Consider the following 14,794-nt stretch of genomic DNA (forward strand, 5'->3'; position numbering starts at 1 on the left):
TGTGTGTTTGTGTGTGTGGGGAAAAAAAAGTAGTAACAGTTGATTGACAGTTGAGAGGCAGGCCGAAAGAGCAGAGCTCAAGCCCTGCAAGCACAACTAGGTGAATACAACTAGGTGAATACACACACACGCACACAGGGAAATAAATACATAAATAAATAAATATACATATATATATATATATATATATATATATATATATATATATATATATATATATATATATATATATATATATATATACAGTAGAACAGAACGTCGTACTCGGCCTACTATGCAAGGCCCGATTTGCCTAATAGACCAAATTTTCCTTAATTTATATATTTTTCAATTTTTTTTCTTATGAAATTAGAAATCTGTTCATTTCATTACGTGTAAGTTAATTTTTTAAAATTTTAGTTAAAATTAACGTAGATATATGACCGAACCTAACCAACCCTACCTAACCTAACCTAACCTATCTTTATAGGTTAGGTTAGGTTGGGTAGCCGAAAAAGTTAGGTTAGGTTAGGTAGGTTAGGTTGTCGAAAAAACATTAATTCATGAAAACTTGGCTTATTAGGCAAATCGGGCCTTGCATAGTAGGCTGAGAAGTGCGTTCTGGCTACTAGGTACGACATATATATATATATATATATATATATATATATATATATATATATATATATATATATATATATATATATATATATATATATATATATATATGTCGTACCTAGTAGCCAGAACTCACTTCTCAGCCTACTATTCAAGGCCCGATTTGCCAAATAAGCCAAGTTTTCCTGAATTAATATATTTACTATAATTTTTTTCTTATGAAATGATAAAGCAACCCTTTTCTCTATGTATGAGGTCAATTTTTTTTTATTGGAGTTAAAATTAACGTAGATATATGACCGAACCTAACCAACCCTACCTAACCTAACCTAACCTATATTTATAGGTAAGGTTAGGTTAGGTAGCCAAAAAAAGCTAGGTTAGGTTAGGTTAGGTAGGTTAGGTAGACGAAAAAACATTAATTCATGAAAACTTGGCTTATTAGGCAAATCGGGCCTTGAATAGTAGGCTGAGAAGTGCGTTCTGGCTATTAGGTACGACATATGTCTATATATATATATATATATATATATATATATATATATACATATATATATATATATATATATATATATATATATATATATATATATTCATATATATATATATATATATATATATATATATATATATATATATATATATATATATATATATATATATATATATATATATATATATAGATAGGGAAGGGAGTACCACCTCTAGCTGGAAGAAGGGGGACCCATAGCCTCGGAGGAAACCACGCATAACGCATTAGAGGGAATGTTTAGATCCCCTCCAATACAGTTTCTGTGTGCTTTTCTCCTACCACCCCCTTCCTTGAATATTTTTTGTGCTTTATTATGCATTTGATGGTAAACAAGATATACATGGGTTCCGCCCCTCAACTGGTGTACAGATTCCCTTGGAATGTCTGCGGGTTAGTGAGGAATGCATGTGTGGCTGTACTGGACATACAGTGCGCGCGCGCCCCATATATATATATATATATATATATATATATATATATATATATATATATATATATATATATATATATATATATATATATATATATATATATATAACACAACATGTGTTTGTTTTATTGAAAATGACCGAAATGTTAGAATAATGGTTCTAACACAAATCTCTCCACTTATATTTTTCACTTAAGATGAAAGTTGTTAGTTTAACTCTCCAAAGAAAATCTTAGGATCCACAGAGTCAGAGCAGAGCAATGTCATCCATGCGGGTGTGATGAGAAGGGAGGTAGTTAACCATGTTTACAGGACCGAGTAATTTCGCCCTGTATTCTCATTGGACAGTTGGGACAGTAGGTGTTGGGACAGTAGGTGTTGGGACAATTGGTGTTGGGACAGTAGGTGTTGGGACAGTTGGTGTTGGGACAGTAGGTGTTGGGACAGTTGGTGTTGGGACAGTTGGTGTTGGGACAGTTGGTGTTGGGACAGTAGGTGTTGGGACAGTTGGTGTATGGACAGTTGGTGTTGGGACAGTTGGTGTTGGGACAGTTGGTGTTGGGACAGTTGGTGTTGGGACAGTTGGTGTTGGGACAGTTGGTGTTGGGACAGTAGGTGTTGGGACAGTTGGTGTTGGGACAGTTGGTGTTGGGACAGTAGGTGTTGGGACAGTTGGTGTTGGGACAGTTGGTGTTGGGACAGTTGGTGTTGGGACAGTTGGTGTTGGGACAGTTGGTGTTGGGACAGTTGGTGTTGGGACAGTAGGTGTTGGGACAGTTGGTGTTGGGACAGTTGGTGTTGGGACAGTTGGTGTTGGGACAGTGGGTGTTGGGACAGTTGGTGTTGGGACAGTAGGTGTTGGGACAGTTGGTGTTGGGACAGTTGGTGTTGGGACAGTTGGTGTTGGGACAGTGGGTGTTGGGACAGTTGGTGTTGGGACAGTTGGTGTTGGGACAGTAGGTGTTGGGACAGTTGGTGTTGGGACAGTTGGTGTTGGGACAGTTGGTGTTGGGACAGTTGGTGTTGGGAAAGTAGGTGTTGGGACAGTTGGTGTTGGGACAGTAGGTGTTGGGACAGTTGCTGTTGGGACAGTTGGTGTTGGGACAGTTGGTGTTGGGACAGTAGGTGTTGGGACAGTTGGTGTTGGGACAGTAGGTGTTGGGACAGTAGGTGATGGGACAGTAGGTATTGGGACAGTAGGTATTGGGACAGTAGGTGTTGGGACAGTAGGTGATGGGACAGTAGGTGTTGGGACAGTAGGTGTTGGGACAGTTGGTGTTGGGACAGTTGGTGTTGGGACAGTAGGTGTTGGGACAGTAGGTGTTGGGACAGTTGGTGTTGGGACAGTTGGTGTTGGGACAGTTGGTGTTGGGACAGTAGGTGTTGGGACAGTAGGTGTTGGGACAGTTGGTGTTGGGACAGTTGGTGTTGGGACAGTTGGTGTTGGGACAGTTGGTGTTGGGACAGTAGGTGTTGGGACAGTAGGTGTTGGGACAGTAGGTGTTGGGACAGTAGGTGTTGGGACAGTAGGTGATGGGACAGTAGGTGTTGGGACAGTAGGTGATGGGACAGTAGGTGTTGGGACAGTAGGTGTTGGGACAGTAGGTGTTGGGACAGTAGGTGTTGGGACAATAGGTGTAGGGACAGTTGGTGTTGGGACAGTAGGTGTTGGGACAGTAGGTGATGGGACAGTAGGTGTTGGGACAGTAGGTGTTGGGACAGTAGGTGTTGGGACAGTAGGTGATGGGAAAGTAGGTGTTGGGACAGTAGGTGTTGGGACAGTAGGTGTTGGGACAGTAGGTGTTGGGACAGTAGGTGTTGGGACAGTAGGTGTTGGGACAGTAGGTGTTGGGACAGTAGAGGTGGTGTCTACTGGTAGTTCTCTCGAGGGTTTTAGTGGATGGTCCCAAGGAGTAAGCTGCCTGTTATTAACCATGTGAAAGCATCACTATTTCGTCGTCTCATATTGTCGTTGTATCTGTTGCTGGTCAAGATATCTCTGGTGATGGTTACGATGAGTGCGCAAATGTCATGATTCTTTTTAAAGAGCTTTGCTGTTTATCTTTTGTCTAGTGTCTTGAAGGAATTTGAGTCGTCTTGCCTACATAATAAGGCAGTTATGGCTGTTAGTTCCCAAGTGGGAATGTAAAGGCAAATATAACTTGTCAACCCAAATGCTCTCAATATATAGGCAGGACGACAACGTCACTTTTTAAGGCGCTCTCTAAGCTGTGGAGGAAAATGACTCCCACGACAGTTTTTTGTGCATTGTACTTGTTGACCTTCCATACATGGCATGAGTACTTTCTTACGTTTGACACATTTGATTTTCGAGCATCAGTCAAGAATTCTTTTTATCTTTAAGTGTGTTTGTATCACACATCGGGATAAAAAATCAATAAAGCCCACTAGTGGCGCCATCTCTGTGCGGATGATGCAATCTCATGCGATTCTCTGTCGCAAAATACCACCACTTTGTATGTCTGAAGAAAAGCTGCAGACACAGGGACAAGCACAACACATACCCACACCAGCCTCAGACATTTATCCCCAAAAGCATCCTTAAAACACATAAACGAAAAAAATCTTTCCAACTAGTAACTAAAAGTTTAAAAAAATATCCCTATACCCAGAGAAGTCCCGTTAAGTAATTATAAATATCGGGCAGCTTAAATCACGAAAGTTTCAGAAGCAAGGAGGAGGAAGAACGGTACTCCTCGTAACACATATGGCTCCTCCAAGCCAATATGCCGCCCAAGTCGCCCAAGTTGATATTGACTACCTGAAGTGTTGTGGTTGCTGGCCTTCGGTTTTCTCGATCACTTGACAGAAGGTTGATGTGATTTGTGTAACCCTATAACTCCTGACCTCGGTTGAGTAGAGACAACTGCGTTGGATCACGCTCTTATATAATCGGCCTTTAACATACACAGCTCACACAATTTGTGCTTGAATCATTGATCTGATCCCTTTCGTCATATTCAATAACACACACACACACACACACATTGCCATTCCCCCCGAACTCGGGGGGCCTCGTAGCCTGGTGGATAGCGCGCAGGACTCGTAATTCTGTGGCGCGGGTTCGATTCCCGCACGAGGCAGAAACAAATGGGCAAAGTTTCTTTCACCCTAAGTGCCCCTGTTACCTAGCAGTAAATAGGTACCTGGGAGTTAGTCAGCTGTCACGGGCTGCTTCCTGGGGTGTGTGTGTGTGGTGTGGAAAAAAAAAATAAAAAAAAAAGTAGTTAGTAAACAGTTGATTGACAGTTGAGAGGCGGGCCGAAAGAGCAGAGCTCAACCCCCGTAAAAACACAACTAGTAAACACACACACACACACACACACACACACACACACACACACACACACACACACACACACACACACACACACACACACACACACAGGACAGAGAAGGCTGGGCAGACTGCATATTTCTTGACTGCCAAAAGGCCTTTGATACGGTACCGCACATGAGACTGCTATACAAACTTGAGAGGCAGGCAGGAGTAAGCGGAAAGGCCCTAGTATGGGTGAAGAACTACCTAACAGGAAGGAGCCAGAGGGTAATGGTAAGGGACGAAAAGTCGGACTGGCGAACAGTAACAAGTGGAGTACCTCAAGGATCGGTGCTGGGACCAATCCTCTTTCTAATTTACGTAAATGATATGTTTACAGGAGTGGAATCATACATGTCAATGTTTGCAGATGAAGCAAAATTAATGAGAAGAGTTGTGACAGACGAGGATTGTAGGATCCTCCAAGAGGACTTAAACAGGCTGCAGAGATGGTCAGGGAAATGGCTACTGGAGTTTAACACCAGTAAATGTAAAGTTATGGAAATGGGATCAGGCGACAGGAGACCAAAGGGACAGTACACAATGAAGGGGAACAGCCTACCTGTAACGATTCGAGAAAGAGACCTGGGAGTGGATGTGACACCTAATCTAACTCCTGAGGCACATATAAATAGGATAACGACAGCAGCGTACTCTACACTGGCGAAAATTAGAACTTCATTCAGAAACCTAAATGAGGAAGCTTTTAGGGCACTTTACACTGCCTACGTGAGACCCGTCTTAGAGTATGCCGCGCCATCATGGAGCCCCCACCTGAAGAAACACATAAAGAAACTGGAGAAGGTTCAGAGGTTTGCGACGAGGCTTGTCCCAGAGCTACGAGGGATGGGATATGAAGAGCGGCTGAAGGAACTGAACCTTACGACACTAGAGAAAAGAAGGGAGAGAGGAGATATGATAGGGACATATAAAATACTCAGGGGAATTGACAAAGTGGAAATAGATGAAATGTTCACACGTAATAATAACAGAACGAGGGGACATGGGTGGAAACTGGAAACTCAGAGGAGTCACAGAGATGTTAGGAAGTTTTCTTTTAGCGTGAGAGTAGTAGAAAAATGGAATGCACTTGGGGAACAGGTTGTGGAAGCAAATACTATTCATACTTTTAAAACCTGGTATGATAGGGAAATGGGACAGGAGTCATTGCTGTACACAACCGATAGCTAGAAAGGCGGGATCCAAGAGTCAATGCTCGATCCTGCAAGCACATATAGGTGAGTACATATAGGTGAGTACACATACACACACACACACACACTGGAATATCAAATAATGGATGTAATATGATGGCAACAGGCCAACCGCAGTCAGCCATACTACTGGGAATAAGCCATCTGCAGTGATATCCATTCTCCATTATGAACCCAATTTTATGGCTATCTAATATTTTACCAATTATTTAACAATACTTTATACATTCAGCAATTTAAATTAATATTATTTAAGTTACTACTTTTTATACAGGTTAGATTCAATAATATTTCTTTCACTAACAGATTTACAAATATCAATTTTGCATGAATTAGTCCAGAATGTAAATTATTACAATTTCTCAGGTGAACAAACTTTGGATTTGTTTGATCAAATAAATGAATCAACAACATTTGACTCTTGACCTTTCCTTATTTAATAGTTATGTTTCATATTTGGTTAAGATTTTGCTAGTTTGTATAATATAGAACTTATTAAAAAAATTGCATTACATTTTATACATACAATCTATACAACTGCTCGGGCAATTTTTAATTAGAGATTTAATGGCAAAGATTCCTAAATGCTACATTGATATTGCAATTTTTATCAATTCAGGAATTCCATTGAAGTTAACGTGAAACGACAGAATTTTTTGAATTCTTTATATTCTGTTCTTTCTTTTTTCTAAGTACCTTCCTTACGACCTTCCTAGCATTCGCACTCTCTCAAACACTTCCCCGAGTGCTCTCACTCTCTCAAACACTTCCCCGAGTGCTCTCACTCTCTCAAACACTTCCCCGAGTGCTCTCACTCTCTCAAACACTTCCCCGAGTGCTCTCACTCTCTCAAACACTTCCCCGAGTGCTCTCACTCTCTCAAACACTTCCCCGAGCGCTCTCACTCTCTCAAACACTTCCCCGAGTGCTCTCACTCTCTCAAACACTTCCCCGAGTGCTCTCACTCTCTGAAACACTTCCCCGAGTGCTCTCACTCTCTCAAACACTTCCCCGAGTGCTCTCACTCTCTCAAACACTTCCCCGAGTGATCTCACTCTCTCAAACACTTCCCCGAGTGCTCTCACTCTCTCAAACACTTCCCCGAGTGCTCTCACTCTCTCAAACACTTCCCCGAGTGATCTCACTCTCTCAAACACTTCCCAGAGTGCTCTCACTCTCTCAAACACTTCCCCGAGTGCTCTCACTCTCTCAAACACTTCCCCGAGTGTTCTCACTCTCTCAAACACTTCCCCGAGTGCTCTCACTCTCTCAAACACTTCCCCGAGTTTTCTCACTCTCTCAAACACTTCCCCGAGTGCTCTCACTCTCTCAAACACTTCCCCGACTGCTCTCACTCTCTCAAATATGTCCCCGACTGCTCACACTTTCTCAAACACTTCCGCGACTGCTCACACTTTCTCAAACACTTCCCGACTGCTCGCACTCTCTCAAACACTTCTCCGACTGCTCGTACTCTCTCAAACACTTCACCGACTGCTCACACTTTCTCAAACTTTAGCACTTTAGCAGTCTCCGTGGTGTAGTGGTAAGACACTCGCCTGGCGTTCCGCGAGCGCTATGTCATGGGTTCGTATCCTGGCCGGGGAGGATTTACTGGGCGCAATTCCTTAACTGTAGCCTCTGTTTAACGCAACAGTAAAATGTGTACTTGGATGAAAAAACGATTCTTCGCGGCAGGGGATCGTATTCCAGGGACTATAGGATTAAGGACTTGCCCGAAACGCTACGCGTACTAGTGGCTGTACAAGAATGTAACAACTCTTGCATATATATCTAAAAAAAAAAAAAAAAAAAAAAAAAACACTTCTCCGACTGCTCGTACTCTCTCAAATACTTCCCTGACTGCTCGCACTCTCTCAAACGAGAGAGTATCTTACCCTCTTTCCACAGATAGCTAAGATGATCAGAGCAGCAGGATATCACACACACAAGACCCGGGAGGCTGTGGGCTCCTCCGTTTCCTCCCCCCCCCCCCTTCCTTCATCCCCTCCCACGAGACCTCTGGGCTGTCTCGCCTTTCCTTCACCCCCTCTCACGAGACCTCTTTTGTCTCGTTATTACAAGCGAGCATCTCTCTCTCGTTTCTCGTCTCAAGGGAGATCCCTTCTCATCCTTACTCATCCCAGGGATCCGCTTCTTATTCATCTCTGGCGAAGGAAGGCTGCGTCTCACCATTTCTTACTAAAGAGAGGTTGCAACGCAATCTTTCTTGCTAAAGAAGCGCTATATATCACATTTCCATACTTTAAGAGGTCACATTTATTCTTGTCTAATATAACAAAAAATTCTGTATTTCAATTTTTCTTACTCCAGGGAAATATTTAAAACTTTAGTTCACGAGATGTCTCCATGTCATACAGATACCTCGCTGGGAAAGCGACGTAAACAAGCCTATCTTAACTATATTTCTGAAGACTGCTACATGCTTCTTGTCTCCTCTTTCTGGTCAGCGAGGGCGCTCGACTCCCATTCCCTCTATTTCAACTTCATGAACATCTGACATAATTGATTCTGTTTGTAACTTTCCCCCCCCTCTGTCCCTCTCTCTCTCTCCCACCCTTCCTCTCTCTCTCTCTCTCTCTCTCTCTCTCTCTCTCTCTCTCTCTCTCTCTCTCTCTCTCTCTCTCTCTCTCTCTCTCTCTCTCTCTCTCTCTCTCTCTCTCCTCCTCTCCCTCTCCTTTCCCATCCCTCCCTCTCTCTCCCTACTCTCTCTCTCCCTCTTGCCAATCTCTCTTCAACTCGGCCCAGATCAACACTTGCCTTTACTGAAAAACTCCCGTGATACCTTGGCACTACGGGTGCGTAAAATAAGAGTAATGCATTCAAAGTGGATTGGATATTGAAAATATAAGCAGCGAACTTGGCGGTCCTCCGCCGGCGGTGTGTTCTGCTTGGAGACTCGGTAAAGCTGCTTGGTTAACCTGCCGAGGGCTAGAGCTGAGTGGCACTCTCAGAAACAGTGCCAGGCGTGGTAGATGGTTGATAATGTCATGTGTGAGGTGCCTGTGTCATCACATATCTAAGTGACTGTGTCATCACGTATGGACAACCACACACAGGGCTCCATGGCGCAGTGGTGGTTGTCCTGGACTTGCAGTCGACGGAACCGGGTTCCAATCCCCGGCAGGGACACAAACCATTAGGTAGTGTTTCCTCTCATCTGTTCACAGTTTAAAGAGTAACACAATTGTTGTTGGGGGGGGGGGTGCCTCCTGGCAATGTGTGTGTTAAAGTGTAATAAACAATAGATAGGATAGATAACATTGGTCGAGAATTTAGAACATTAGAAAACCGACGGTTAGAAAGAAAGGCGTTCAAGATCTAACAGCTCCCACCTGCAGGCACAAATAGGTGAATCAAAATACCTATTTTGATTCTTTTGAACACACACACACACACACACACACACACACACACACACACACACACACACACACACACACACACACACACACACACACACACAGACACACACACACACACAACACAAGCTCAACCCCCGCAAGCACAATTAGGTGAGTACACACACACACACACACACACACACACACACACACACACACAAACACACACACACACACACACACACACACACACACACACACAGAAGAGTAAAGGGAGACATGATAACTACCTACAAAATTCTCAGAGGAATTGACAGGGTAGATAAAGAGAAACTGTTTAACACGGGTGGTACGTGAACAAGGGGACACAGGTGGAGACTGAGTTCCCAAATGAGCCACAGGGACGTAATAAAAGATTTTGTCAGTGTCAGAGTAGTTAACAGGTGGAATACATTAGGCAGTGATGTGGTGGAGGCTGACTCCATACACAGTTTCAAAAGTAGATATGATAGAGCCCAGTAGGCTCAGGAATCTGTACACCAGTTGAGAGGCGGGACCAAAGAGCCAGACCTCATTCCCGCAAGAACAACTAGGTGAGCACACCCGCACAGACACAGCTTATACACAAGATACAATCTGCAGACATCATGAGGAAATACCATTTTCGATGAGCAAAGTGAACAAAATGTTATTACCCAGGATATTGTGGCTTGCATCATGGATGAAGGCTTGGAGTGTTGCCAGATGCCACAGTGAAGCTCCAGGGAAGGTTTTAAATCTCAGTTGAGTACCAGTTAGGTACTCCTGAGACCCCTTCCTTATTAATGGTCACTCCAGGTCTAGTGACTGGAGGGACCATCTCGCTCTTTATTTACGCCTAAGATGAAGTCTTCCATGTTGCACAGGAGAAGGCTCTCTCCAAGCTGCGGTTTATGCCAGGACCGATCGATAACACTTATGTGTTGCATCGTGCTCTTGACACTCCTACAGGAGGGCACTTCCTGGAGGGCCCTCTCAAGAAGAGGTCTTTCTAGAGGGCCCCTCCTGGAGGGCTCCTGAAGGAGAGGTCATACTGTAGGGCCCCTCCTGGAGGGCTCCTGAAGGAGAGGTCCTTCTGTAAGGCCCCTCCTGGAGGGCTCCTGAAGGACAGGTCCTTCTGTAAGGCCCCTCCTGGAGAGCTCCTGAAGGAGAGGTCCTCCTGGAGGGCCCCTCCTGGAGGGTTCCTGAAGGAGAGGTCCTCCTGGAGGGCCCCTCCTGAAGGAGAGGTCCCCCTGGAGGGCCCCTCCTGAAGGAGAGGTCCTCCTGGAGGGCCCCTCCTGGAGGGTTTATGGAGGAGAGGTCCTCCTGGAGGATAGCCCACAAGTTCACAGTACATGTAAATGGCGTATTTGGGCCGAGACTGGTGGTTGTATGTTGTGTTTAGGACGAGACTTGTGTGGTTGTATGTTGTGTTTGGGCCGAGACTTGCGTGGTTGTATGTTGTGTTTGGGCCGAGACTTGCGTGGTTGTATGTTGTGTTTAGGCCGAGACTTGCGTGGTTGTATGTTGTGTTTGGGCCGAGACTTACGTGGTTGTATGTTGTGTTTGGGCCGAGACTTGCGTGGTTGTATGTTGTGTTTGGGCCTAGACTTACGTGGTTGTATGTTGTGTTTGGGTCGAGACTTGCGTGGTTGTATGTTGTGTATGGGCCGAGACTTGTGTGGTTGTATGTTGTGTTTGGGCCGAGACTTACGTGGTTGTATGTTGTGTTTGGGCCGAGACTTACGTGGTTGTATGTTGTGTTTGGGCCGAGACTTGCGTGTTTGTATGTTGTGTTTGGGCCTAGACTTACGTGGTTGTATGTTGTGTTTGGGCCGAGACTTGCGTGGTTGTATGTTGTGTTTGGGCCGAGACTTGTGTGGTTGTATGTTGTGTATGGGCCGAGACTTGTGTGGTTGTATGTTGTGTTTGGGCCGAGACTTGCGTGGTTGTATGTTGTGTTTGGGCCGAGACTTGCGTGGTTGTATGTTGTGTTTGGGCCTAGACTTACGTGGTTGTATGTTGTGTTTGGGCCGAGACTTACGTGGTTGTATGTTGTGTTTGGGCCGAGACTTGCGTGGTTGTATGTTGTGTTTGGGCCGAGACTTGCGTGGTTGTATGTTGTGTATGGGCCGAGACTTGTGTGGTTGTATGTTGTGTTTGGGCCGAGACTTGCGTGGTTGTATGTTGTGTTTGGGCCGAGACTTACGTGGTTGTATGTTGTGTTTGGGCCTAGACTTACGTGGTTGTATGTTGTGTTTGGGCCGAGACTTACGTGGTTGTATGTTGTGTTTGGGCCGAGACTTGCGTGGTTGTATGTTGTGTTTGGGTCGAGACTTGCGTGGTTGTATGTTGTGTTTGGGCCGAGACTTGCGTGGTTGTATGTTGTGTTTGGGCCGAGACTTACGTGGTTGTATGTTGTGTTTGGGCCGAGACTTACGTGGTTGTATGTTGTGTTTGGGCCGAGACTTGCGTGGTTGTATGTTGTGTTTGGGTCGAGACTTGCGTGGTTGTATGTTGTGTTTGGGCCGAGACTTACGTGGTTGTATGTTGTGTTTGGGCCGAGACTTGCGTGGTTGTATGTTGTGTTTGGGCCGAGACTTACGTGGTTGTATGTTGTGTTTGGGTCGAGACTTGCGTGGTTGTATTTTATTCATATCTTTACCAAAAAAAACTTTACGATATACGGAATAACGTTTTTATTGCGTATTTTTACGTGCCTATTTTTGTTTCCTTTTTAATATATGTCCTTTTTGCAACTTTTTCTTTTTCCATTCCTATCTTTCATCCCTTTCGGCTTCCTTTTCCCCTTTACTTGTTATCATTATCATTGTCCTTGTTATACACCCGTCTGATTTATGTTTATTGTTAGTTCTTGTTCGTTATGAACCACGACACACGGTCTCCTCTTTCCACTATCCTAATCCTCTTATCACCTTCCTTCTAATTTTATTTATTCTCTCGACTGCTCTTCCTTCCATTCCTCCTGCGTCTCCTGCGAGTCGAGAAGCAGCAGCAGCAGCTCGCCGGAATGAGGCGGACGCATCTTAGCGAGATAAAAAAATGTTGGATGAATATGAAGCTCAAGTTAGTTTATTTGCATACTGTTACATCCCCTTTATTAAACTTTCAATGACAGGGTGAGGAACGAGGCCACAAAGAAGTGTTAAGAGGGAGAGTTGGGGGGGAGGGAGATGGGAGAGGTAAGGAAAGTGAGAGTGAGGGATAGATAGGTAAGAAAATGTTCTTATTATTTCCTACTTGTTCTCTTGTCCGGGGCAAGAGAACAAGTAGGGAAAGGAAAAGGTTGGAGTGAAACAGGAGCTAGGAAATCATGGATGTCTCCGCTGCAGACAAGCCAGATATATGACAGTTTGGAGCACGTGTATCCACACCTGAACCTACACCTGACAACTGGTAAGCTGCAGTGTAATCCACCCTCCAGTTGGGTAGTGGGTTAAACAGCTACATGTGTGTATCATACACAGATATATGTGTGTCACATACACAGCCACATGTATGTCACATACACAGCCACATGTGTGTCTCTTACACAGCCACATGTGTGTCTCTTACACAGCCACATGTGTGTCTCATACACAGCCACATACACTGAAGGGAACACTGTGATACACACACCATGTGCAACATGGTGTACGTGAGTCTCAACACGAGTCCGTGGAACAGTAATAGTTAACTAAACCACAGTCAGACAATCTTCGCAAGATTGTCTCAAATCTCCTGACTCGCAATCATTATTTTGCTGCTGAAGTGTCTGCCGCGCCACACACAATGTAGGCAATAGGCCTACCTATTAGGTCCTGGAACCCAGGTTTGTTGTCGTTATCCTGACAGCCGTCACGGCGATCCCTAAATGGGTCTGCTTACATAAAGTAATTATGAAAAAGCACTTAGTCCGAATGACTTCCATAGCACCTAGAAGCGAAATCAGGATAAAGAGCTGGGATATGGGGTAGGAGTTAAGGAACAGTGCCCAACCACTTCGAAGGACGGGGATCGAACGCCGACCTTCAAGAACCGAAGCCGTCGCAGTACCAACCAGTCCAAGTTATTAACAGCGAGGAAGAATATAGTTAGTTTAGTTCATATATTATGCACCCCATACCCATCTTGTGGACTCTTGTGGACGGTTGTGGAAAGGGTTACAGAGGCACATAATGGGCTCAGGAACTGAACCCCACAATTCATTTAGCTAAGCAAGTTACAATCTTGATGAGCTAGTTACAAATAACTATTATCTTTAGTAAGAAATGCCAACAACATTAATGTAATATCCACTCCTAATTCAGATTGTCTTCTGTAATGTTAAAAAACAGAGAAGTGGCTGTCCTCAGCAGTGTTAAAACAGAGAAGTGGCTGTCCTCAGTAATGTTAAACAGAGAAGTGGTTGTCCTCAGCAGTGTTAAAACAGAGAAGTGGTTGTCCTCAGTAATGTTAAACAGAGAAGTGGTTGTCCTCAGTAATGTTAAAACAGAGAAGTGGTTGTCCTCAGTAATGTTAAAACAGAGAAGTGGTTGTTCTCAGTAATGTTAAAACAGAGAAGTGGTTGTCCTCAGTAATGGTAAAAAAATCCGTTATTAGGTCCAGTGATATAAAATGCAGAGTAGTTCCTCTTGAGTAATATATCATAGTTGTCGCGAGGTCTTTTTCTCTCTTTATAGACGATAACATTTACCTGTGATGAGAAAATCATAATTGTGCCAAGACGGGGATCGAACCAGCGTCCTGGATAATAGCCCCAAACGCTGGTTCATCCCAACCTTCCCCTCCACCTTCAATGATTTTCTCATAGAAACATCAGACTATTGTGACTTCGTTGTGTTTACCTGTACTCACGGGTCTTAGCCACGCCAGCCCCTTACCAATCCGGCTTTCAGCGCCATAATGTAGTTATAATGTAGTGGAGTTACAATGCACTCAAAGCAGCAACGTTCGAGCACGTGTAGCCGACGACCTGACACCAACTTCATCTTGTAGTTGTAGAAGCAGACTTTTGTAGTTCCGAAACCATGACGAAAGGTAAAGTTACAATTTCCCAGCTGGGAGAAGGGTATTCACCATCATGGCCTCTCGTAAACAGTTCCCAGAAAAATGGCTATATTTTCATCCATAAATCTTGGGCCGAAGTTGAGAATGCAGTGAACCTCACAAAGAGAGAATCAGTTGCTCAACATTGCATAGTTGAGCCCGAATTGTGGAACAAATTAGTGCGTAACATAATAGAGGTAGGAGCCCTTGATTGTTTTAAGCGGAGGTTACACATATACATAAATGAGA

General features: G+C 44.1%; 1 protein-coding gene across 1 annotated transcript; it reads right to left on the reverse strand.

Moving 5' to 3' along the window:
• Positions 1-1,855: 1,855 nt before the first annotated feature.
• Positions 1,856-14,400, reverse strand: LOC123749315 (keratin-associated protein 10-4-like). The gene is made up of 2 exons (XM_069335862.1): positions 14,380-14,400; positions 1,856-3,481 (listed from the first exon to the last, which is right to left on the reverse strand). The coding sequence occupies exons 1-2, from the start codon at positions 14,398-14,400 to the stop codon at positions 1,856-1,858; spliced, it is 1,647 nt and encodes a 548-aa protein (XP_069191963.1).
• Positions 14,401-14,794: the final 394 nt, after the last annotated feature.

This window comes from Procambarus clarkii, chromosome 4 (genome assembly GCF_040958095.1).
Source record: "Procambarus clarkii isolate CNS0578487 chromosome 4, FALCON_Pclarkii_2.0, whole genome shotgun sequence".
NCBI classification, from domain to species: Eukaryota; Metazoa; Arthropoda; class Malacostraca; order Decapoda; family Cambaridae; genus Procambarus; species Procambarus clarkii.

Coding starts and splice junctions, on each gene's coding strand:
- LOC123749315 (XM_069335862.1), bottom strand. CDS start 14,400: ATGGCGCTGAAAGCCGGATTG. Junction 3,482..14,379: donor TGGCGCTGAAAGCCGGATTG/GTAAGGGGCTGG, acceptor GGTTAATAACAG/GCAGCTTACTCCTTGGGACC.